The 26501-nt window shown below is 47.7% G+C and overlaps 1 protein-coding gene across 10 annotated transcripts in view; it reads right to left on the bottom strand.

Annotated features, from left to right (window-relative positions):
* Window positions 1-26501, bottom strand: part of AAK1 (AP2 associated kinase 1) — an 86456-nt gene that overhangs the window by 46137 nt on the left and 13818 nt on the right. For all 10 annotated transcript variants that reach the window (XM_065651862.1, XM_065651852.1, XM_065651854.1 and 7 more), the window contains exons 3-7: window positions 14182-14300; window positions 12101-12209; window positions 9212-9354; window positions 2834-2955; window positions 1352-1433 (exon numbers count right to left, since the gene is read on the bottom strand). In XM_065651862.1, coding sequence (XP_065507934.1) covers window positions 1352-1433; window positions 2834-2955; window positions 9212-9354; window positions 12101-12209; window positions 14182-14300 — 575 coding nt within the window. The remainder of the gene's footprint in view (window positions 1-1351; window positions 1434-2833; window positions 2956-9211; window positions 9355-12100; window positions 12210-14181; window positions 14301-26501) is intronic.

Here is a 26501-nt window from a genome sequence, read left to right as displayed (position 1 = left end):
TATTTCCGTGCTGCTTTTGACAGCAAGAGCCACCTATTTCAAAAGAAAATACAAGTTTTGCACAAAGGGCTAATTATGAAACACTCCCACCAGCTCAGAGGGGAGAGGGGGAAACATTTCCTAATCCTAAGCAACTCATCATCAGCTTCTATCTTTTGTCACAGGATTTCACAATTCAATTGCACTCTAGTTTAAAATAACCCCGGTAAGATTTAAGGAAAGAGAGTTTTCCAGCAGGACAAGGCCTTGAAACTGAGGCCCCACTGTGCCCATCACCACTGATGGCTGGAAACGCTTGGTGGGTCCCTGGAAATCCATTCCTTCCACGCCAGGAGGAGCAGAGCCCTTGGGTCTCCACTTTTTCCACATCATCGCAGGAAGGAGCGTAAACCCCAGGTTCTCCCCTGGCTGCTTGAGGCCCTGACAACGTTTTCGCGGTGTCACAGCTGTGACATTCCCTCTCCAGGTCCCCAGCACCAGGGCGAGTGACTCAATGCTGGTTCCACAAACCTGCCCAACCCTACAGAGCAGGAGCCCCATGGGAGCCGCTCCTTCCCTGAGCTCCCGGGGAGGACAGAGACTCTTCCAGCAGATATCACACCAGCAATTACCCCTCTTGCATATGCAGAGCTGTTGGGGGTATATTAAAACTCTCCTTATGCTGCTTCCGCCTTGTTCCTTCCCGTCTCAGGGCTTCAGAAACCACAGCAACACGCTCTGAATTAGCGTTCTAAAGACACCGCGTTTGCTGAATTGCTGCTATGCTACAAATGGCACCCAGTGACGGGTTACACCACAGCTGCATTTTGCTCTCAGCATGAAAAGCGTTGCCAGATCGCACCGATCGCCAGCACCGCAGCGCCAACCCCGCTCTGATCGCCAGCACCACAGTGCCAACCCCGCTCTGCGGCCACGTCTGACAGCTCCGGCCGGGGTTACGCTGCCCCGGATACGCAGAATTTTGCTCCTGGGGGAACATCTGTTTTCTACTAAATTTGACCAGTAACTTTGCTTTCGCTTGCTTGCCACCCAACCCAGTCACAAGGAGTCGCAATGCTCAGAATTTTCTGGTTTAACTCTTAAGATACAAAATCAGGTTTGCACTGCTCAACAGGGGAATTTAATCCATTTCTAAATTAAAACCACGTGGCAGGTGGCACACAAAGAAGCATGCACATTTTATCCACAAGCTCAGCAGTAACTCATCAGAAACGTCGGGCAGAGGAACTCTTTACTCAGAAATCGTCGAGTCTCTTACGGAAACCAGATTAGCCCCAGCCAGGCGGTTACCGTGTCATTATGGCAATGAAAACAAGCTGCAGGCTGGACTGAAAGCAGTTTTTATACGTACCCATATGTCTGCTTTTGTAGTTATAAGCTTGCCACTATACAAGTTGACCATTTCTGGTGCTCTGTAGGATAACGTAGTGTACCTGCAGGAGAAAGATCCATCAGCGAGTTCGAAACTGACGTCAGATGCATTGTCACGCCACATCTCCAAATAATTCAAAATTCACTCTTTCCCTAATCATTTTAGGGAAAGGGATACTAAAAGATCATAATTGGAAATATCTTTTAACAGCAGCATCTGCTATTGATCTCTAACAACAAAATGCTAACCGCTGCAAACTGCCCTGTGAAACCAAAGCAGTAACCAAGACCCTTTCTGAAGCAAGCAAGTCACTCACCAAACAGTACAGTCATTTTAAGAACCAGACCAGAAATATTCAAGGATTCAGAGTATTAACAAGGTCAGTAGTCAAATGTCCTCTGCAATGTCCTCACTGCTGGGGCTTTGGCCAACTGTATGACAGATTCTAACTGGACACGTGGCTCCTAATAAATGGGCTCCCATAGCCGGTCTCCTGCTCAGAGTCATTGTAAACTAGGGGAAGTTTATTTTATATCTCAAACTATAGCTGGAATCTGCCTCATTTTAACAAATCACTACAACCAGAAAAGCTGGAAACCACACCACAGTTTAAGAGATAAGGTTTCCTATCAGTAGGTCCATAATCTCTGCTGCGGCACCTTGCACGCCACCTTTACCTCGATCACAAGAAAGCATTGCTGAAGGCAAAGTCTTTGTGGATTTGTTAATAAGCGTACAAATAGGGCATTCCAAAGGGACCACAAAGCCAGAGGAGAAGCGCTCTAAAAACTTCAGTCAAACAAGTCTAGGAAACCTAATTGAAACCTAACAAAAAGGAGGCATTTGCACACATTTCTAACATGCCATTTTCTAGCCAGAATATTGCGTTAACCAAACTGGAAAGTTCGCAGCAGTGATGCTGTTAAAACTAAAGCAAGACCAAGGACCTGGAGCCCGCTCCATTCCTGCTCTAGGTCCTGCTGAACTGCTGCTGAAGTTCTTTGTTACAGCTGCTTGTGCCCGGGGGCAAACAAGACATGAGACACCCCGAGGCCGCGGCGATTTCTGCGAAGGGCTGCGGAGTCAGGCCACACGTTCCCTTAGTCACTGCAAGGATTTACGACAAGTGGCTGGCGGAGGACAGGGATTTTGTCATCTGCTGTACTGCGGTTCAGACAAGCCAAGAGAGATGAGGGACAGACTGACCCCAATGTCACCACATCGTCTAGGTCGGCAGCTTCTCCGCATTAGCACACACAGTCTTTCAAGTCTAAAGCAATTACATCAAGCTCAATTTATTGTTTCGCCTTCCCCCAGGTGCTTATTTACCTGCAGCAGACACTTCTATGCAGCAGCATCCAATCTGCTGCAACAGGCCGAGTAAAATTTAGTCCCAGGACAAGAAAAAATTACCCGGCAAATACAAACTATGGCTGAGTCGAAAAGGAAAAGCACACTTACTTTTTTATCTCCTCCTCTACCGCATTCACCCCTTCTGTCTGAGGGTTCTGGAATTTGTTAGTAGCACTGCCGAAGTCACACAGGACATAGTGGCCACGATCGTGCAGCAGGATGTTTTCAACCTGTGAGCATCACAGACAAATACAGAATCGCTCAGACAAAAAAACCCCACATTTATTTTCTTTAGATGAGACAGGGTTTCTAGCGCCTGAAGACATATCAGACACAACTGAAATAAAAGCATAACATGACAGCAAAGAAAATATGCATCAAAACTCTGTCACCTCTCCTAAAACAGAAGTCAAATCATTGAAGCATAATTGCAACGCGGCCTTCCATCCTGTCACCTCTCCTTTCTCCCTTTGCAAACGCATCACCCTCCTCTACTCAGACCTATGTGCTTCAGAACAAGAACCATGTCCTGGTGTCCTTAGTGCCCAACTTCCCTGAGCTGCTATGACCTGATCTGGATGAGAGGATCGAGTGCACCCTCAGTAATGTTGCAGATGACACCAAGCTGGGTGGAGGGTTGATGTGCGGCAGGGTGGGAAGGTTCTGCAGAGGGATCTGGCCCGGCTGGATCGATGGGCTGAGGCCACTGTCTGAGGTTCAACAAGGCCAAGTGCCGGGTCCTGCACTTGGGCCACAACAACCCCACAAACGCTGCAGGCTGGGGAAGAGCGGCTGGAAAAGGAGCTGGGGGTGTTGGTGACAGCGGCTGAACACGAGCCAGCGTGTGCCCAGGTGGCCAAGAGGCCACCAGCATCTGGCTGGTACCAGCACTGGTGTGGCCAGCAGGCCCAGGGCAGTGACCGTCCTGTGCTGGGCTCTGGGGAGGAAAAACCTCGAATCCTGGGGGCAGTTCTGGGCCCCTCAGCTCAGGGCTCTAAATGACAGCACCAAAATCACCTCAAAACACAAAACGGTGGCCAGAGGGGTGGCAGGATCACCTCATGAAAGCCCTTGAGGGGCTGGAGCGAGTTGAGAGAAGGGAACGGAGCTGGGGAAGGGGCTGGAGCACAAGTGTGATGGGAGCGGCTGAGGGAGCTGGGGGTTCAGCTGGAGAACAGGAGCTGAGGGGAGACCTTCTGATCTCTGACCTGCCTGAAAGGAGCTTGGAGCCAGGGGGGGTCGGGCTCTGCTCCCCAGGAACAAGCGCCAGGACCAGAGGAAACGGCCTCAAGTTGCGCCAGGGGAGGCTGAGGTTGGATCTGGGGAACAATTTCTTCCCCAAAGGGCTGTGGGGCATTGGAACAGGCTGCCCAGGGCAGTGGTGGAGTCACCATCCCTGGAGGGGTTGGACAGACGGACATGAGGTTCTCAGAGACAGGGGGCAGTGCCGGGGGTGGGTTATGGGTGGACTTGATCTTGAGGGTCTCTTCCAACCGGAATGATTCCATGACCCACAGTCTGGCAGCAGATTTTGGGACCGTTCACACAAGCTGTGCGCAGCTTTTTAAAGCCCTCACTGCCTAGTGGGGCAGAGCAGGCAAATGGATGACAGTGGCATTCATGGCATGTTCTCTCGAGGGAACGCACACAATTTTCCAGGTATTTATCTTCAATGTCAAAGATTCAGATACAGTGATGAGCTAAAACATATCTCTCATATACTTAAAAAAAAAATCCACCACAAGTCTTCTCTAACAAAACCTTTTGGAAGCTGACACCCCATCAAGGATGATCTTTACAAGAAGGAAAGAGGAGGAGTCGGTGTTTTAAATATCAGAAAATGCAGCCAAATTAGAGCAGCTGAGGGGGAAACACTGGATTGAAACCAAGGGTCAAACACCACCCCTTCCCCCGCTGTCTGCTCTGAATAAAGCATCACACAGATGTTCTCCCCAGCAGATCAACACGGGCAGCATTATTCCCCACTCCCTGCAAACACACAAACGTTCCCACAAGAGTCCTTCCACCTTATCTGCTGAGGTGACTTCTCACTGAAACATCTGCAAGTTTTGTTAAGCACCAGCACTGGACTAGCCATCAACCAGGTTGGTAACTTCAGAAAAGGGAAAAGAAAAAAAAAAAAATACAGCAAACAACCTGAATTACTGCTACAGACTGCCAGGCCAGAGAAAAGTGTCTTTTCAGAAGGGCACGGAGGTGCCTCTTTCCAGTAGAACATCCAGAAAGCTGCAGCCCAGTTTCCAGCACTGCTGAGGACTCACAACCGTGGCTACAGCCTTCAACATTCAATGCTTCCAAAGTCATATTTAGACCCCAAAGAAAAATGTCTAAGGGAAAGGAATTGCCTGAAGTTTTGCTAGTTACAGAGCGTAGCCAGCTTCTGTCCCTGCCCTCCGAAACAAACACCTTTCTTTGCTAAAGCCAGAAGTCATAAAGCCACTGCACAGACACAGCCTGGCAAGGGATAAGGAGTGAGGATTTCTTTAACTAGCAAATTCAACACACATGATCCTCTTGTGAGAGCAACATCTTCTCAGGCTGGTATTTCTAAGCTCAGGTAGTGATCCGGGAGGGATGCATGACCAAGGTACACTTTCCAACTGCCTTCCAGAACCTTCAGGTCTCTTTAGAGATGTTTCAACTTCCCTCTGTCCCCTGGCACCATTTACTGTTTACTTCTGAAAGCTCATTTAGTACATCATAGCAAAGAAAAGAACGTAGTGTGACATCTAAGAGCACTACCTGATTTTGGCACAGGCACATTCTGAACATGGCCGATCCAAGGGTTTACCCTGAGAGGACCGAACAATTTACACATCGCACACTGAACACAGATCCGTCCGAACCAACTGCAGGCAATGGCTTGCTGGTGGCATCAGGGCAAACTTGGCATTACAAAGAAGGATGATGGAAGAAGGAACTGAGATAACAGCAGTGCAGCGTGACTGTCTTGTCACACCAGAGAAATGCAGTGCTGGGAGGACTCCTGCTAAAATGAAAACAGAAGAAACTAAATCCTTAACATGAGAGCACAACCTTCCGGTTGTTTCAGAAAGTAGGGAAAGGCAAAGGGAAAGATGCTTGATCTGAAGAGCAGCTGCCAAATTCATGTAACCAATTGACATGAGATAAATGCTTTCTGACCACCTGCAAAACAAGGGGATATTTTTCAAGTTTTAGATCCTTCTACATGACAAGAGAGAGACAGAAGATTAAGTGATAGATAGTTGAGAAGCAGTGTGCTTAGTTTATATTTAATAACTAATAAATGTATTGTAAGAAAGAAATTAAACAATTATACCTAACATCAATTATTTCTTAGTATAGATGTATGTCAAAATTTTCAAAAATTGTAACGCATGTGTAATAACTATGTGACACAAGAATGATGCAACGCAAGAGCATGCAGTCACTGGAGCATTTATGGAGGATGATACCCACTGTTCCCCAGCGCTGAAAAAATAAAGAATGCCGCTTAACAGTATAATTGACTCTGCTGTTAAGTTTATTTCTTCGTTTCAGATCAACAGCATCCTCTGGGTCGGCTGACAGAGTATTTTGCTGTATCTGTTACTGTGTGTCTACTACAAGCAAACTCGGCCAGTCACCTACTCCTGGAACCAGGGTTGGAGCAGCAGCAGCATGAGAGGTAGAAGTGGGAGACCTCGCACTGCAGAAAGCTCCGAGCTGCAGAAATCGAAGTTGGCTCTAAGCTGGTGCTTTAAACAACACGTTATGGGATGTGAGACTGGAAAGACGAGGTTAAATATAAAACAAGTTACACAAACAACTGCCATTAGGTATAGAGTAGTTGTGTTAATCGTTATCACCAGTACCAGATTTTCCCCTCCGTCAGCCTCACTGAACTCTGCTCCTTTGGGGTCTCACAGTTACAGTTTCTCTGCATAGATTCTGAATTAGAAGCAGAAACATCACAGCCAGGGCAACATAACAGATAGTTGGAGGAAGGTCTAGCTGTCTGTTCTTCACCGTTAAAAGACCTAAAGACACACCCTGTATCCCCGAAAATAAAACCTAGCCCGAAAATAAGCCCTAGCATGATTTTTCAGGATTTTTGAGGATGCTCGAAATATAAGCCCTACTCCAAAAATAAGCCCTAGTTACAGTTCATTAAAAAGTCAATTTAAATAGTGTCCAGGCAGCTATACATGTAAAAAAGTAAGCATCTTTTGCAGCAAAAATTAATACCAATGCTGTCTTATTTTCGACAAAACAGGGTAGGAAGTGTTCTTACTCCAGAGAGAGAACAAAAATAAACTTTTTAGGCAATGCCCAGCAACAGCAATTGCCTACGAACCCTGGGGGTGATGAAAATATCTGCAAGAACAAGCAAAGGTAACAGCGCAAGGCAAGTGCACTGTCCATCCGGGGTCTTAACCGGGGCAGAGGCAGCACATGAGGGGCTTCATCACGTTTAGGAGAAAGCAGCATCGATATACACCTGGTTTTGTGGCAGTCAATCCAAGCACGTGAAACTAAACATCACACCTTGCACAGCACATGGTGCAGCTGCGAGCACAGGGACAGATGGTCACAGCAGCAGAGAGTTAACCGCCAGATCAGGAAGGAAAACCTTCATAAACACAGGAATTATTTACTATCTTTTCCATGGCCTTTATTTGCAGTGAGCCGTCCGCTTGTGCCTACAGGAACACTGCTTAAAGGTGCTGTTGGTCACTTCCCAACAGCTGGGGACTGGGCCAACAGGAGCTGGTTACGCTTCAGGATTAACTCAAAATCTTCAGCCACAGGCCACTGAAACTCATCCAGCTGCAAGGGCTCAAAGACCATTCACAGGATCCTTCTGCTGGCAGAGCCCTCGGGGCAGGAACCGCCAGTGTCACAGCAACAGCAAAGAGCTGGAAGGCAAAAAAAAATAATCCTCCCATCTCCACACAGCCACCTGCAAAGTCAACATCTGCCCACTCGCTCCTCAGCCCAACACAACATCCACCCAGTGGATGCCTTTCCTTATGCTCAGAACTTGTACAAAACTTTTCTTGCCCTTAATCTCTCTTGGCATTGCAGCCCCCCCTTGGCACTACTAAATTTGAACTCCATGTCAAAACACATCTAAATCATTTCTTTTGTGTTGGGACTTGGATTCCAAATTGTGACTGGAGCTCCAGAGGTCATCACAACAGAAATAATCCAATATTCAACTGGGAAACACGTCTTGAAGCAGAGAAAAGCTAACTCTGACCTTGGGCAGAGCTTACCAAGAGCCAGGCCTTGCAAAAACCTCACTGACCTGAGCCGGCAGCAGTGGGCTGAACATCAGCCTGGAACAGGGCATTTCAATTGCAAGTCAGTGCAAAAGAAACGCTCAAGAGTTGTCACTAATCCATCACAGATGGCCCAGAATTTATTCACAAGCCACACAGTGAGTTTGTTCTTTATTAAAAAACGCCAGGGATCCCAAAGAGGTAACAGCAGGGCTTAATATCAACTGCAGAGGTTCCTGAGCCTCCTCCCCTCACACCAGTCTTCCTTGCCTACACAAACACCTGCAAGATGCCCACAGACTTTAACAGACAAGTTAAACAGATCTATTAAGGCTCAAAAACCCCAGATGTCAGACTTGTTTCATATGTTCAAACTGCCCGAGCACTGGGATCACAACCATTTGAAACTGGCTCAAGCACACCAAACCCTGGGGATTTTTCCCCTGTGCTCCCTGGCTCTTGTTGGCACACGTGGCACCGTTCGCTCCTGCAAAGCAACGGCCAGCGGCACAAAAACATCTGCTGAGGGCTCTGAAAGCAGCACCTGACCCACAAAGCGCATCTGAATTTCAAATGTACACAGGAGCCTCCTTCTTGGCTGAATATATTAGTCGGGCATTTTACGAGCTAGTTGAGAGGAAAGGGAAGGGCTTTTTGTTTGTTTGTCTGATTACAGGCACAGGGTTTTTCAGCAGCTCTGCCCGCTGGCCTCGCTCTGCTCCCAGTCAAGCACACTGAGGTTGACAACGCACTTGAATGGTCAACAAAGAGTTAGAGGCCAGTTTCAAAAGCTTCACACGACTCCTGCCCCAAGGCCAACACCTCTGGCAGGATCCTTTTAATGTGGGTCTAGGAAACACGTTTACAGCAAGTTTTTTGTGCACTACCTTGTAACGTCAGTAATGTTTCAGGTGGTGGAAAGTCGCTCTGAATAATTCATCAGATACATTCTGGCACACCTCCTGTGCAAAACAGAGTTATTCACAAACATTTGTGTTTTTTCAGTAGATCTATGGATGGTAAACATATGGTAAGCAGCAATGAGAGGCTCATTTCTTTTTTTAGCTTCCATAGAGAGGTATTTATGCCCACTTTTCCTCATCGCTAACAACAGACACCCAGCGCCAGCATTCAGATCCCGTCTGCCGCGGCGTGGGCAGCAAACACACACGTTAAGGACGTCACACGCTCCCTGATGCATCAGGAGGCCACAACTCACCTTCAAATCCCGGTGGATTATCGGCGTTTTACACTGATGCAACCTGGCGACGGCTTCGCAGGTGTCGCAGAAGATCTGCAGGACCTCGCTCTCCGTGAAGCCCGTCTGCAGGCGCTGGTTCATCAGGTTCACCACTTGGCCTCCTGAGGAGAAACAACCACCGAGAGTCAGGGCAGGCGCATGAAACGAGGTCCAGCCTAAGCCCAGTCCTACCAGCCGGGCCCGGGCTCAGTCTGCCGCCCCAACTGCAACCGCACAGCCAGCGCGCAACAAGTTCACGAGTTCCAACTCAAAATTCGCACCAAGAGGCTTTTTGCAACCTGCTTACTCAGCTTGTTTCGTTCTCATTTCCTCGTCTAAGTCCCAGCGGGTTTCGCGGATCTGCCGGCATTTGATTTTGTCTTTGAACAACACATGTTGGCTTCTAAGGCCCACACTCACCGGCTGTGTTGACGCATGAAATTCTGACTAAGCCAAGTATTTTTCTTTCTTTGTCAAAATAAGACATTTTTGTCACACTACAGGAACAAAGGGCTGAATTTGGGGCACCCACAGTCCACAAAACAGTTTGCCACGTGTAAGCAAGAGGAGGGAGAAACAAAGATACTCTAAACCCACATACACAACTAAACGGCTTGGCTGAAATCACAGACTGGCAAAAAAAGCTTTAAAACCATCTGTCTGGAATTTCCGTTCTTACAAACAAAAGCAAGTTTTCACGAATGAGTCCTGAATTTGCCTCAACTTTGAGCTTTCATTGCTGTCAAGAGGTTCCTCCCCGCCTCCAAACACCCTAAAAACTCCTTTCTGACCTTCTGGCAACACAAAACTGTCTCATTTCACATCACGAGTGTCAGAAAACTTCATTGTCATGGTACAAAAGAAAAGCTCAGCTGAATAAATAGTACGGCTGTGAACATTTTGCACTCAAGACGAGTGCAGTTCTGCACACAAAGACCCACTGATTTGCTCTGGAAGCTGTTTGACACAAAAGCAGAGTAACAAGGAAAAATCGTACGTGTAACAGCAGTTCCTGAAGCTGGAACCAGAGGCAGGTCTGTGCCGAGCAGAGCACGGGGCAAGAGCAAGTCGTGAGAAACACCACCTTGCAGCTCTCCTCCTTTCGGGTGGAAGGGAACACCTCACACAGACACATTTCACTCCATCGGAGAGCAGTATAGGGGAAAGGGACCTGGGGGTCCTGGGGACAGCAGGGTGACCATGAGCCAGCACTGGGCCCTCGTGGCCAGGAAGGCCAATGGGACCTGGGCGGGATTAGAAGCGGGGTGGTCAGTAGGTCAGAGAGGTTCTCCTGCCCCTCTACTCTGCCCTGGTGAGACCTCATCTGGAATATTGTGTCCAGTTCTGGGCCCCTCAGTTCCAGAAGGACAGGGAACTGCTGCAGAGAGTCCAGCGCAGCCACGGAGATGCTGAAGGGAGTGGAGCATCTCCCGTGTGAGGAAAGGCTGAGGAGCTGGGGCTCTTGAGCTGGAGGAGACTGAGGGGTGACTCATTCATGGGGATCAATATGGAAAGGGGGAGTGTCAGGAGGATGGAGCCAGGCTCTTCCGGGTGACAACCAGTGATAGGACAAGGGGCAACGGGTGCAAACTGGAACACAGGAGGTTCCACTTAAATATGAGAAGAAACTTCTTCATGGTGAGGGAGCCAGAGCCTGGCCCAGGCTGCCCAGGGAGGTTGTGGAGTCTCCTTCTCTGCAGACATTCCAACCCGCCTGGACACCTTCCTGTGTAACCTCATCTGGGTGTTCCCGCTCCGGCGGGGGGATTGGACTGAATGAGTTTTCGAGGTCCCTTCCAGTCCCTGTGATTCTGTGAAAACATGGCCCAGCAGGGAGGCGACCGCAGCGGGAGGGAGCGCGTTGGGGATGGCCATGGCTCGCACTGCTCTCTGCAGCGGGGCCCATGACGCAGAGCCGGGTGCGGATCTACCAGCACTAGCAGGCCTGTTTCTTACAGCACTGCTCGTGATGTTCAGGTTTAAGCTTACAGAGAACTCGCATAACGATTCCTTCAGTAAAACCACACATAAGGTTCTTGCTTTTACCAGCAAACAAACACAAACGCAAGTCAAGATCCACGGCAGAACAGAAAGCTGTGCCACACACGTTGAAAGGCATTTTAGCATTGAGTTGTTCTTGCTACACTGCACCTGGTTTCGGTTAAAAGCCAAATGGTCCCCAAAATACCTTTTTCCCCATCAGCTGCCACCATCCAAAACAGCCATGGGCTTCTGGAGTCACCTGGCCAAACACTATTTGTGCTTAACACTATTCCTGCAAGAATAGAAGAATCTGAGCACAGCACATGCGTCATTTTCCAAACACCACATCCCAGCCACGAGAGATCAAAACTTTGGGACAGCTGGAAAAGACTGGAAAAGCTTGTCTGGCTAGAGCAAAATGGTCAGAGGTAAAAGGAATAATTTTTGGCTTCCCGTTGTCCATTTTAAGCTTCCTCCAGAACAATCCTAAGTCAGGCTAAAGTGGAAAAAACTTGCAATATGACAAAGTGAAGAAGAATGTCATTCCACAGCCTGGCAGCTTTAAAAGAGCCACTTATTGTGTGGACCAGCCTACAGAAAACAGCAATAAATATTTTAGGGTGCTGCTTCACAACAGAAAAGATCTGGGACCACCCTGGGCAGGGGCAAAGGCGGCACCAGGCCCATTAACAGGGTCAGGAATCATTCACTTTTCTACAGATGGTTCTGGCTTTGCCTTGTCCAGAACTGTTCCTTGGTACCCAAGGAAGGGCCAGACCTAGAAACAGGTTTGGTTTTTTTGAAAGGAAGATGTTGTACAAGTTTCCTGTAAGTGCCCAAACGGGACAAATCTACCAACGACCAACAGCTGGAGCCCACACTCACCTCGACAGAAATCCATCAGGATCAGCACTTCCCACACGTCCCCGCTGCTCACCGAGTTGATGCTGGAATCAATGTATCCCACAATGTTCTTGTGGCCAGAAAGATCCCGCTGGAGAGAAATAAATTCAAAACATAAGCCAGCCATGTAGAGCAAGTAACATTTGCATCTGGTTCCTCTACACTGAACGGCTTTCCTAGCTCTTCTCCTACACAGGCGAAAGCTTCTGTCACTTTGGATTACTTATCACGCAAAACCTGAACGAACCTGAGGTCTGTCTCTACCTGTTTTCCTTCCAGAAGGATTTGAGACAAACAGCAGAGAAGGCCCATGATGATGAACTGACTGGGTCAGGGATGGGTCCCGATTTCTGTGCATTCCTTTAGGTGGCCCAGGCCAAGCCCCCTGGAGCTGCTCTGCCGTTCGTAGGGGACAACATGGCAGAGTTGTGGTGGCACGAAGAGCACATGTTGAGTTTCTTTTTCTCATCTCTTTCTGCTGGCAAAGAGTATCTCAAATCTTCACATGCTCAAAAAAACTCACTAAGGTAATAAAATAGATGCTGACCTTGGTTTTAGAAGTACCTTATTTTAAGTAACTCAATGGATTAAAGCACAAGTTCTCATCTCAATGACTTATCCATGACACATGCTAAAGTTGCAGGGAAAAGTAATTTCTTTGGGACTGGCAGTTTCACACAGTGCCAGGTGTGCCAGCCAGTCCAGTTCCACGTTCAGCTTCCCCAGAAAAAGAAAACAGAACTCTGCTGGCCACATTCTGCTTGAATGCTGTAGGGTTGCCAAAGTGCAGTTAAGTTTAAAATACATTTTTATTGCACAAAAGCTGAGAAAGAAGAAAATATTTCCTTTTAGTGACACGAAGGTTCTTCAGGACAGGGATTCCGATAAGATTCAGGCAGGAGCAGAGGATGCTCCTCATTCTCACTTTCCAAGTCAGCCACACATTTCAAAGAGTCACCAAAGACATGGAGACAGCAGAATGCACCAGCAAGTGAAATCCAAGTCAACAAGCTTTGCGAGCACAGCTAAAACCTTTGATGTAAGATCTAATCTCAACTTGTCCCACGTAGCGTTAGCTACGGTGATGACAAAGCACACCCAAAAGCGTCACTGCACTGTGGTACAAACTCCAGAAGGTAACTTTAAAGGCATTAACATCATTAAAAGCTACTTCAAACAACACATGCAGAATTGCTGCAGTTAAGAGCTTCTGACACCAGGATCATCCATCCCAAACCTGTACCTCATGTTGTAAATTAGCAGAATAAGGATTTTATATTTCCTTCCCCACCTCACAGTTGCTCTAAATGTTCATCAATATCTTTGAAAGCAACTTCCAAAGTGGCACTTTCCCTGTTTACCAGGCTCCAAACAAGACTAAACAAACCTATTCGCATCATCTCCATTTCTTCTTTGTTTAGAGATGCTAAGTTTAAAACAGCTATCCTATCCTATAGCTCCTTGTATCCAATCATCTAAAGAAACATCCCAGTGCGTATTATAACCACTGCCCTGTTTCAAAAGCCCCAGCAGTAACTACCCCACACATACTGCTTTAATCTATTACGCTCACCAATACAGAGACAGCCTCATCCCAATCCCAAAGATTAGAAGCTCTGGATGAGATTCTGCCTTCCATTCACACACTGACTTCAGAGACAGTCACATCAGAACCATCAGCCTTTGCTGGTCAGGTCTAAGAGGCTGAAGACTTTACCCCTGAAGACTGTGAGACTTTGAAGTCTGACACCCCAACTGTGCTCACCCGTTCAGCTCTTCCCTTCCCCATTAAGGCTGACATATGAGTTTTTCCTCCCTTCATTTTCCCAAGATTCCCTCTGCTTTTTGAGCTCCCGTTTTTCTCTTGTCTACTGAAACTATTTAAATTTTAAATCATACGAGCTTTTCACATAGCCGCATAACTCCAGGAGTTAGGTCTTTCCAAAAGAAAGAAGTTTTGCTAAGAAATCCCCTGTTTGGAGGCCCAATGCTGCTCAGCTCACAGGCCAAAGGTGACTGTACTGGAGCTTGGACTGGTGTGAGAGCCCAAAGTGATGACTTACCATGATCTGGATTTCTCTTTTGCAGACTTGCAAATCATACTCGTTATTGACGTACATCCGCTTCAGGGCACATTTCATCCCATTGTTAGTCCTCACAAGAAACACTATCGCGAATCCACCTGCGGAAGACACAAAATCATCCTGTTCATTAAGAACAGAACCTCTCGGTCCTTCCCACCCGGTCCCTGACTCAATCTGCCCTCAGAGCACAGAAACGGGAACTAAAAGGAATCCAAGGGGCAAATCTTCAGTTAATGGAAGCAAAGTTAACATTTAACATCTCTGTAAAAACAAGCAATTGCACTGGTTACTTGTCCTGCCAGACAGTCCTTCGTTGCGCCATTAATTTCCATTATGAAGAAGAAAGCTGAAGTATAAACAGCAATGTCACCTTGGACAGAAATCAGAGCTACAGACCATCCACTGAATTACTAAAGGCCTAAACTTAAAAGGCTTCCCAGCTTCTGAAGTATCTAAGTTACATTACAAAGCTGATTTGTGGGAAAAGCAGAAAAAACCCGTCTCCCACACATTTTGATGTTAGTGCGTTTAAAAATGGGATAGAACAAAAAGAGGAAAAAATAAATAAAAAACACAATTCATTTTGTGATCATCGCTATTAGTAAAGTCAGGACTCCCAGGACATGATTCACTTGTTTGGGATGAAAGCCTCTCATTTCTGTTAGCAACGCATCCAAATATATGGAGTTAAATTTGTAGTCCTGATTGAAATCAGAAACTGAGGATGGAGATACAGAGACAGAGTTTCATTCCTGGCTCCCAGAGATCAGAATGAACCACAAAGAGTTGCTCAGATCCAAGTAGCCAAGACGTGTCACACAACGGTGACAAGGGAAGCGCAGTGACACTGTCCATGCACAACCTAACAGCACTTCATTTGCTCGCTGTTACCTTACAGCATGGATTTGTTTCATGCTTAAGGATTTCTACAGAATCAGCTGAATAATAAGTTACGATTCAGTGCTGCCACAGCCTTCAGAAGTCCCACGACACCGAGAGCTGCAGTTACACACCATAAAAAGCCAGTCACATCCCAAAGAACTCTCATTTTACAAGTTTGAGCCCTTTGGTGAATCCCATTCTTTACAAGCTGCCAGAAACCACCAGATCAACAATTCGTATGTAGTTACATTTGACATGTTTGCACATAATTATTACTACTGGTTATTTGGCATTTAAATGAGTCCTTTCCCATCAGGTAAAGACGGACAAGCCAGAAAGCCACATTTGGGTAAAATTTAGTAGGTGGCACTTGCCAACGCCAGTCTTGCAACAACCGGTGCTTACAAACTGTTCAGAGATCAAACACCACAGCCAAAGGGCCCACTGAAACTTTTACTAAAACTGAGTTTGATTTATTTTTACTAAGAAAATATCAAAAAGGAGCAAATGATCAGAGAACGCCGCTGTGTTCGAGGTATAACCCCCCCCAGCTTGTTATCAAACAGCTTTTACAGACCCATCACAGCCCATCTTCCAAAACAAGCCCAGAAGTTATATATGCAAATAAAATGCCTGGTTTTGTTTAATGGCTCTGGCACTGACAATCTCCCTTAGCATGCAAAAATCTTAGTTTTATCATATTCTGCCATAGGAACTAGCCCAAGTTTTCCAAGGAAGCCCCATAGACTTTTAGGAGCAGAACTAACGCACAGCAGCCCAAGAGAAGCTGGAAAAGATGCAACAAAAGGAAAAAAAAATTTAAGAAGTAAAGTGTCAATACTTCAATTAAAGGTCTTAAAAACTACAACCAGGCTGCAAAATGAATATTCAAATTTGGGAAAACAGGCCATGGCCCTGGGATCCAGCAAGTCATGGAGACGCTGCTCACTCCTGCCAGGATGGGCTGTAAAACCCTTGCAGCTCTGGAGAGTTGCTCCATAGTGCTCATGTTCAGCCACAAAAATGACCCCGACTCTCTCCCTTACGTTGCTTCAAGTCAAGGATCTCAAATGACAAGTCATTTTTGAGGGCTCCCAAACCAGCAGTGGTAGCATCATTGTTCTGGCCCAGCCACATGTGTCATTTCTGGAGAACAAACCTGCGCATCCCGCTGTGCCACCTTCAGCCCAAGGACATCTGTGATGGAAAAAAGCAAGATGGAGCTTTTCACCAATCTTATCACCCACGCTGGAGCCAGCAAGAGATAAGGGACCTATAACCAACCTATTAGGTTTTTTTTTTAAACCATATCTGCTAAATTCAAGGACCTTCTAGAGCTTTGCTTCAGCTGCAGTGGGACTGGTACCTCTTCAGCCCAACTGCTGATGTCTCATTAGCAAAGCCTTGGGCGAGGTACCTCCAGTCTGGATCCTGTGCTAATTAACAAAGTCACTCCTAGAACACCCTCACTGGAATATTGACATCTTGCTGGTTTGCTGAGAAGCGCCCAGGGCCAATGGGCAAAGAAAATTACAGTCTATACAACAAAGAACATAGCTAAGCCATCCAGAGAGCTCAAAGGAAAGAGAAAATTTAGAATCTAAGAAAAAAAATAAAGTTAATGCTTTCTGATACAGGACTGCAACATCAACAGAGAGGGACCTGGCAGAGACGCAGTCCAGAGCAAATTCTAAACGGAGCAGCGAGAGATGAACACGTCAGGCGAAGCCGCATCCAAGGAAGAGGGAGCCTGCAAGAGGAAAAAATCACATCTCTGTGTCCTTCTCTCCTTTAACTCCTGCAAACTTCGGCTGACAATGGCACACATGGAAGCTGTGCAAAACCATTTAACGTATTTGTCTGCAAATACACCTACCAATTTGGTTACTTTATTATTAAACTCCCACTGACTGCAGATTAAAGCATGACAATTTTGCTGCTGGTAAAAGCAGCATGCTTCTCTCCAGAGAAAACAAGTATTGATTTAATCAGGGTACATACAGCAGTTTTTTACACAGCAATCTACAGTAAGTGACTTTGCCACCAGAGAAACAAAATTTGATGATCCACATCAGTTTGAGACACGTTGCAAAGCTTTACTTTCTGATCCATCATCTGGTCTGATTGCCTCAGTTAAAGCCGAGCACGGTTTACTGAGCCCAGGTTTTACTGTACCCAGGATTCACTCCGGAAAGGCACAACAGAACCAAGAATGTCTAACTTCCCTCAGGTAGCCATCCCACACTTAAATCAGAAACAGTGTGGAAAATGCCACCCTCCTTTGAATTTCTCTGCATTTATTACACCTTCCACTGCTAATTGGCTTCAGGACTCCCAGTTTTGCACGCTGAGAATGGGACTATAAAACACTTGGTAAAACAGCAGCAGGATGAGGGAAGCAGAAAGGCACAGACAGAGCATGAAACAGCAGCTTTTACCACACTCCCCGTACACAAACGGCTCTCGAAATCCCAAAGTCTGTCAGCAGGACATAAGGGCCAATGTTTAGGAATACAGAGAACCTACAGTTGCGAACTGGCGTCCAAAGGAAGCAGCGGGTGCCCAGGCAGGGGAGGGACATCGGCCGCTGGCTCGAGGCATCGCACACGTGTTCACGGCCCCCGATCGCACCCGTGCGCCAGAGCAAACCGGAGCCGCCCCAGGAGTCCTGCTCCTTCCAGGAGTGTTTCCTCTGCCCTGGCCAAGCTCACAGTTACAGGTGTATGTGCTCAAAGGCTTCTCACACAACAACCGCTGTATATCCGAATGTCTACAAACAGCAGGGAGTCCTGTAGCAGTCCATACCTACACCTGGAGAGAATCCCGTTTAGGTTTCTTGTGCACAAGAGATGATTTCGGAGCTCGGGTCTATCCTTCCCCTCCCGAGTCCCTCGCACGTCTGTTCCTGATGGCTCACGAGCTGCATCCTGCTGAAAACGGCATTCGCACAAAATTGTTGCATTGCAAAGAAGGTTAACAATAACACCGCAGCATGGTTTTACGGCTAGGGCTTCAGGTGTTAAAGTAGGTTACCAGTCAATACACTTGAAGCGTTCTGAAGCACTTGAAACCTTCTTATTGGCAACTGTGGCCAATACTTCTGATTTATGCTAGAAGAGCAATCCCACAAGGGTCTGTGCTCCTAGAGCTACCTCAAAAGCAGCAACTTCGTTGGTAAGCAGCAGACAGAAAACCCAGTTTACATTTTTTGGGTTTTCACAGCATCATGCTGAAATTAATCCACCTACTTTTGCTTCTAACTCTCTTGCTAACAGCTGCTCCCCACTGGTTAACCCTGTCACCTTGTGCACTACATATCTACAAAATTACCACCTCGTCACCCTCAAGGACAACGTTCTGCTGCCAGAGCCTTGGAACACAACCAACTTCTCCCTTGTTATTCCAGTCCAACCCCCAACTTTGCTAAATCTGGGCAAAGTTGAAAGGAAATAGATCAGAGACAAACTGACAAGCAATGATTGTGAAGCGCTGCCAGATGCACATTATGGGACCATTTACTTCTATTCTCAGCGCACGGCAAGCAAGACAACCCTTCCAACGGGCAGAACTGCCAGCTCTAATGCAGGACGCCAGCCCCAGCACAACAGAGCTGCCAGGATTTGTGCAGCTCCAAGCCAGCCAAGGTCAGCTCAAGAACCTGCTCTGCTCAAGTGGAATCGGGTACCTGTGCACACGTGGCGGGGAAAACAGGTCACACACCAGGCACAGCTCAGGAGTTATCCAGGCACCAGGAACATCCTCATGGCTTGGCCGGTAGAGATTTTTTTCCAGAACACATTTGGAAAGCAAAAGGCAAGAGACCAGTCCAGGCTCCAGATGCAACAGAGCAAATAAACCCAGTGGCTGCACAAGCAGCAGAAGGGACAGAAGCAGGAGCTCAGCCTGAGTCCGATCAGAGCACAGGTCCCCTCTGCGCTCATCAACAAGTGCCTGTGATTTAAAGGTCTGAAGGAAATTCAACTCTTCTCCCATACAAGCCAGCAGAAGCTAAAATACCATTCTCCTGCTAAGACACAATAAGTTATTTATATGCTCATCCTTAAGATATATTAACATTGTTGAACAGGCAGTGCTCAGTATTGCAATCACAGCCACAGGTCTACTGGGAAACTGTCTCTTGCACCCATGCCTGCATCTACCTCTACAACAGCACGGGAACATGGTTATCTTGCTACACACTTCTGGCCTGACTGTTTTTCTTGCTAATTGGTTTTAGAAAGGGTGGGGGGGGGGGGCGAGAAAGGAAGTTCCAATTATCTCCAGTCAATACAGATGCCAGAGCAATTTTCCACGCAGGTTCGTGTCAGTGTACTGGCCAGTTTCCAGCACTGGGAGTTATCTTTTCCGCCCTTCTGTAATTTCAGCAGGATGCAGAACTCTCCACAGCTGGGCAAGCGCTTCTAAAGCGGGTAAAACCAGCCGCACTAAGCTGCACGTGATCCCCCCGCAGCTCCTCGCAAGGTAAGAAGATCACGCTGTGCTGCATTTCAGTCACGCACGTGTATTGTGAGCTCGGAATCCTCTTGCAGCTGGTAGTCACAGGCAGCCAGCACTGCCGACCTGCAAACACGCACAACGTGCTGCTTCCAAGCCAGCTGCACTAATTCATGTGGTGAGGAAGTTCACAGAGCAACGAGTCGCTCCTTCCATCACCTTTTGTGACAAGCTCATCCAGAGCTGCCTTTCACTGAATAGAATGGAATCATTTCAGTTGGAAGAGACCCTCAGGATCATCGAGTCCAACCATAACCCACCCCTGGCACTGCCCCCTGTCCCTGAGAACCTCATCTCCGTCTGTCCAACCCCTCCAGGGATGGTGACTCCAGCACTGCCCTGGGCAGCCTGTTCCAATGCCCCACAGCCCTTTGGGGAAGAAATTGTTCCCCAGATCCAACCTCAACCTCCCCTGGCACAACTTGAGGCCGCTTCCTCTTGTCTGATCACTTGCTACTTGAGAGAAGAGACCAACACCCTCTGGCTGCGAGCTCCTTTCAGGCAGTTGAGACATCAGGTCTCCCCTCAGCTCCTGTTCTCCAGGCTGAACCCCCCAGGTCCCTCATCGCGCTTGTGCTCCAGTCTCTCACCAGCTTCATCGCCTCCTCTGCGCTCTTCCCAGTGCCTCAATGTCCTTCTTATGATGAGGGGCCCAAAACTGAACACAGGATTCAAGGTTTGGCCTCACCAGTGCCAAGTACAGTGGCACAATCACTTCCCTAGTCCTGCTGGCCACACCAGTGCTGGTACCAGCCAGGATGCTGGTGGCCTCTTGGCCACCTGGCCACACGCTGGCTCGTGTTCAGCCACTGTCACCAACACCCCCAGCTCCTTTTCCAGCCGCTCTTCCCCAGCCTGCAGCGTTCATGGGGTTGTTGTGGCCCAAGTGCAGGAACCAGCACCTGGCCTTGTTGAACCTCAGGCAACTGGCCTCAGCCCATCGATCCAGCTGGGCCAGATCCCTCTGCAGAGCCTCCTGCCCTCCAGCAGATCAACACTCCACCCAACTTGGTGTCATCTGCAACATTACTGAGGGTGCACTCGATCCCCTCGTCCAGATCACTGATAAGGAGATTAAACAGAACTGGCCCCAATACTGAACAAGTAAATCAGCCAAGCTCAGTAAGTGCCTGGGGAGATGATGGAACAGATCCTCTAGAAGCTGTGCTAAGGCACATGAGGGACAGGGAGGTGATTCGAGACAGCCAGCGCAGCTTCACCAAGGGCAAGTCCTGCCTGCCCAACCTCATGGCCTTCTACAATTGAGTAATGACACCAGTGGACAAAGGAAGGGCTACAGATGGCATCTATCTGGACTTCTGTAAAGCCTTTGACATGGTCCCCCCCAACACCCTTCTCTCTACATTGGAGAGGCACAATGTCTGGATGGACACCAGTGACAAGTGGTGTCCCCCCAGGGGTCCATACTGGGACCAGTATTGTTAAATATCTTCATCAATGACAAAGACAGTGGGATTGAGTGCACCCTCAGCAGGTTTGCAGATGACACAAAGCTGAGTGGTGCAGGTGACACGCCTGAGGGACGGGATCCATCCAGAGGGACCAGGACAAGCTGGAGAAGTGGGCTCATGCGAACCTCATGAGGTTCAACAAGGCCAAGTGCAAGGTCCTGCACCTCGGTCGGGGCAACCCTGGTCCAGGCTGGGGATGGAGGGATGAAGCAGCCCTGCGGAGGACTCGGGAGTGCTAGGGGATGAAAGATGGGACAGAGCCGGCAACGTGTGCCTGCAGCCCAGAGACCAACGGTACCCTGGGCTGCATCCCCAGCAGTGTGAGCAGCAGGTTTGGGGGATCCTGCCCCTCTGCCCCGCTCTGGTGAGACCCTCCTGCAGTGCTGGTCCAGCTCTGGGGTCCTCAGCACAGGACACACATGGACCTGCCAGAGAGGGCCCAAAGGAGCCCCAGAAATGATCCGAGGCTGGAACAGCTCTGCTGGGAGGACAGGCTGAGAGAGTTGGGGTGCTCAGCTGGAGAAGAGAAGCTCTGGGGAGACCTTATTGCAGCCTTTCTGGACTTAAAGGCAGCTTATAGGAAAGATGGGGACAGACTTTTGAGCAGGGCCTGTTGCAATAGGACAAGGTGTGGTGGTTTTAAACGAAAGGAAGGGAGATTCAGGCTGGATATATCAAATAAACTGTTGCCCCTGAGGGTGGTGAGACCCTGGCCCAGGTTGCCCAGAGAGGTGGTGGATGCTCCATGCCTGGAGACATCCCAGGCCAGGCTGGACGGGGTTCTGAGCAACCTGAGCTGGTGCAGATGTCCCTGCTCATGGCAGGGGGGGCACTGGGGGAGCTGGGAAGGCCCCTCCAACCCAAACCATTCTGTGATTCTATTCTATGGTTCTACGTGCTGTTACAGCAAACTGTACCTGAGCACTGCACCCCTCACCCTCGATGGACGCGACCGCCCTCTGGCACAGCCCAGGGCTTCTGGAGCAACGGACCCACCTGGTCCTTCTGGGCCAGCACCGTGGTGGTTCTGGGAACCAGCAGACACAGCTTGTCCTGAGAACCCTCTTCCTACCAGCACCATGACTGTATCTTCTCACAGCATCACTTACTCAACTGTTTGAGCTGCATTAAGTTCTGCTCTAGCTCCTCAAATACACCCTATCAGATAACAATTTAAACAGCAGAGAAGAAAACAAGGTTATTACTGCAGGCAGGTTTTATGCCTGCCAGACAACAGGTCCCCACAACAAGCCTGGGTTTTTTTCATGCTGAGCCAAAATAAAGCAAGTTGAACCGTAGCCAGGCAGTGTTTGAACCACTTCACCAAATTAATCACAGTCCAGCCCAGCACTGGCTGGACTCTGCCCTGTGCACACCAAGTGAAGCAGCTCAGCTTTCACACGATCTGCAGGACCAAAGGCCTTTCACAAGCTGTTCGTGTTCCCAAAACATGCTGCATTTTCTGTCACCCTGTTATGCTGATCCAGCACCCTCGGCAAGAGCCAGAAGGTTCGCCAACCAACCAGCAATAGCTTCATCCAAACACAACTTTGCAGAACACCTTTAAAACCCACGCTGGACGTACCTCCCGGAGACACCAACTGCTGTTTGCGCAGAAGCAAACGGGACACACACATTTCGAGCTCTGCAATAACAACATCATCTCGACTGCATGGATGGGTCTTCCCTCTGCAAACGTTTTCTCATTTTGTCTTTGATCACATCCCTCATTTTTTTTTTTCCAAGGCCATGTGGGATAACCCCAAAGCAGCTGTGCTTCAGGAAGAGGAATTGCTCCCCTTTTTAGTTATGTTAGTCAAAAAAAGACTTGGAAAGGCTTGAAGGAACCAACTATCAAATCACCAATTCCCACTTTAAAAAAAAAAAAAAAAAAATCACTCCATTTTGGATTTTCTCCATCACCCTTCTACAAACAGATTAACAATATCTGGAATTACCACAGCTCCTGATAAACATTCTGGATGCCACTAAAAACTTTATTCTTCAGGGATTAAATTCTCTTCTGAACTGGACAAACAATGGATGTGGTTTTCCACTGAATTGTTTCCAACTTTCTGTGGTTTTGCTCTATGTTATCCCCCTCCAAGCTCTACATCAAGACAGCCCACGGTGCTCTAGTCCTGCAGCTGAGGGGACACCCAAGAGCTTTTCCGACATCCCCAGGAACATTCAGCCTCCAGGGACACCCAGCGCAGCATTTTAAGCTCCGGTTGTGCTAGCAGGCACTTAATTTTAAGTGCTTTGCTGCACCAGGCACAAAGTCACTCCTCATTTGCACAATTCAAATACTTATCGATTCTTATCCATCAAGAATTACGTCATATGTTGCCTTATCTCACAAGCCAGAAGAACTTCCTTAGCACTTACTTTCCTAAGTACAAGGGGCAGGCTCACTTGATTTTTTTTTTGTTATTTTTTGCCCTCTAAGTCAGGATGCTCTGACCCAGTTGGAGGAAAACCACACCAGCTCCTTTGCACAGGGTGTTTGCAGCTCACCATTCCCCAAACTTTACTAAAACACACAGTTCCTGGCACTTAATTTTCTTGTGGTCGTAGCCCCAACCAGCTGACACACACACCCCGCACGTTTCCCATCACTGGACATCATCACTTGGCAACACCAGAGCCATTTTCTCGGTGCCGCTGTACTGAGAAAGCCATCCTGCACCTCGGACACCTCTCTAGCTGCCATAACCTGCAGTCCTTTAACAAAAAAAAAAAAATAAAGTTTTTCCCTAGTTGTGTATATACAACAGTCATTCTTGATCATAAAGCACCGAAATATTGAGGCATCTTTTCTAGCGACGGAGATGGCTTAACAAACCTCAACTTTGGAATCACCCTTCACCATAAAGACAAAAGGCCAAGGAAAACACTTTGGGCAGTGTTAAGCAATAAAATCATCTGGAATTATTTTAGATAACAGCTGAGTTCAGCTAACATTAGCATCAAGCTCTGCAAGCACATCAGGGAAAAGCACCCGGATCTGCCAGCGCTTCTCTCCTACAGCTCTTTGTTTTCAACAACAGTGGAAGAACAACACAGGCTCGGTTCTCCCCACCTACAAACCAAGCATGAAGATGGACAAGTGGTTCACCTCTAGAAGGGGAAAAAACACCAAGGTGCCCTGGGATTATCTCCTCAGACCACACCAGGCTGCTGAGACCATCAGAAAAACCTCCCGCTCCTGCCCAACAATGTTCCTGCGGATCACAGCTGTCCTGGTTTTGTTAAAAACAGGTTTCTCTTTTAGTGAATTTTCCTGTCAGCTAAAGTCTTCTTACTAACTGCAGTTTTCCTGAAAGTTAGGTACATGTTTTGGTAGACATAGCAATGGAATGCAAGGTCATTGATAATGATGCATCCCGTGAGATGTGCAAGCACGAGGTGAACTGAAAATTAACCAAATAAATATTCCATCCCATTCACGTGATACTTCATATAAAAATGGGAGATCACGAGGATCTCGTGCCTTTTCCTTATGGCCAACATTGGGAGAGGACCTTGCGAGTCATCCCTGCGAACTGAGGCCTAGTGACAGACTGAATCCAGCTCCGGTTGGCTGCAGAGTCCAGGCCAGGGCTTCGGGTGCCGGCCCTACATCTGCCCAAGCAGTTGCCGGGACTTTCAAGATTGGTTTTGTATATTTTGTATTATTTTCTCTATTTTTATGGGTAGCATTAGTAAAACATTTTTAAATTTTTTCCAACTCTCTTCTCTCTGTCCTTCTTTCCCTCCCAATCGCCTGTCCTTAGTGGGAAGGGGGCACAGGGAGGGGCTGAAGGGGAAAGCGGGGAGAGAGGGTTAACAATACATCTGCCACGGTTTTATTGTCACCCCGCAATCAAACCACGACAACAGCCTAGTCCGGCTGTCGAGAGGAGACTCATCCGGCAGCTCCTGCAAAAAGCTCCGCACGGGTCCCAAGAACACGGCGATAATGGGAAGGAGCAAAGGGCAACAGTCCCTTCCTGACAACATCTCATGTGTGATGTTCTTGTGTCACTCTCCACTCAGATAAATATTTGCTGGTTAATTTTTATGTGGGCTTTTTATTTTAATGATAGTTCCACTACTTGGCTATGATGGGCATTAGGATTATTGTGCTATTTTTGTCAGTATTAATCTGCACTAACATATTCTTTCTGCTGTCTTTTATTCCACTCTTCCGTTGCTCAGCAAAAGGGTATTACTGCAGCAGACCTGCTAAAAAACTTAATTTGCAATCCCATTTTCCCCCTTTTGATGCAACTTCTCCATCACTTCTGAGCTCTTTGCGTGCAGGGCAGGATACTTCACCCCAAAGTAAGTTTTCTATTCCAAGATTACCCCTTTTTATTACCAAATGCGCCCACAAACCAGGTTAGATACTGGCTTTTCCAGGTTACCTGGCACAAAAAGACTGCTTGTATTAGTCGTCGTCTTCGTGTTTGTATTTTTCTGTTTTATTGATACATGTCAGAGTGTCATTCATCCTGACACCTGGGGCTTGGGATTTAATTAATGCCTATGACTCACTCTCCCATCCAATTCCATAATCCCTTGGTTACATTCGGGTATTTACATGTTATTTTATATCCATATAAGTAAAGATTATTCACCCTCAAGTTGCACACACAGAAAACACAGAGCCTGTGCTAGAGGTACAGCCTTGCATCGTGTCTCAGGAGTACGTGGACATCATCGGTGTTCGTTTCCCACAATCCAGGCTACAAAATTAGGATTTTTTAAAAATTTCTTTACACATAGGCTGTGTCAACAGCCTGCAAGCTCAAGCACAAAGCAGTCACAGGGTGTGCTCAGCCACCAGCTGCAACAGAACAGGCTCACACACAGAAACCACAGCTCTAAGTGCCACCTGAACGACTTTCTGACAGCAGCAACAAGAACAGTGGTGAAACACAGGACACGCTGCACAAACACAACAACCTCTGTGGAACCAGGGACAGCTGAACGTGGATCTTCTGTCTTACAACACCCGAGTTCCTCTAACTCCAAGCAGTGCGTGTGTGTTATAAACCAGAGAGTCCCGTTCTGAACAAGAACAAAACAAACCCCCTTATCCCCTGCCAACAGACTCTCCAGCTGAGAAAAGCAGATAATAATGCTAAACTAAACAGGTCTACTCTCAGCTGAGGTTTTCTACCTCAAAGGAAATAACAAGCTTCACTTAGCTGGGTTTTGGTTTATTTTTTTAAGTCACTTGACTTATGTTAAAGCAGAACAGTGCCAAGTTCAGGGAACTACTTCACTCTGAAAGGCCGGCCTGCCCCCGCATCTCCGAGCAGTTTGGAACGAACTATTAAGATGAACTCTACATTTCAGGAATCCAAAGCACTGGTCTGTGCAGGGCAGAAAGCCGGGTCTGCGCAGGGGTTCTCCTCCAGCTCAAGGGCTCTAAAACACAAA

Source organism: Caloenas nicobarica, chromosome 25 (assembly GCF_036013445.1).
Source record: "Caloenas nicobarica isolate bCalNic1 chromosome 25, bCalNic1.hap1, whole genome shotgun sequence".
NCBI lineage: Eukaryota > Metazoa > Chordata > Aves > Columbiformes > Columbidae > Caloenas > Caloenas nicobarica.
This window is presented reverse-complemented; position numbering and strand designations above follow the sequence as displayed.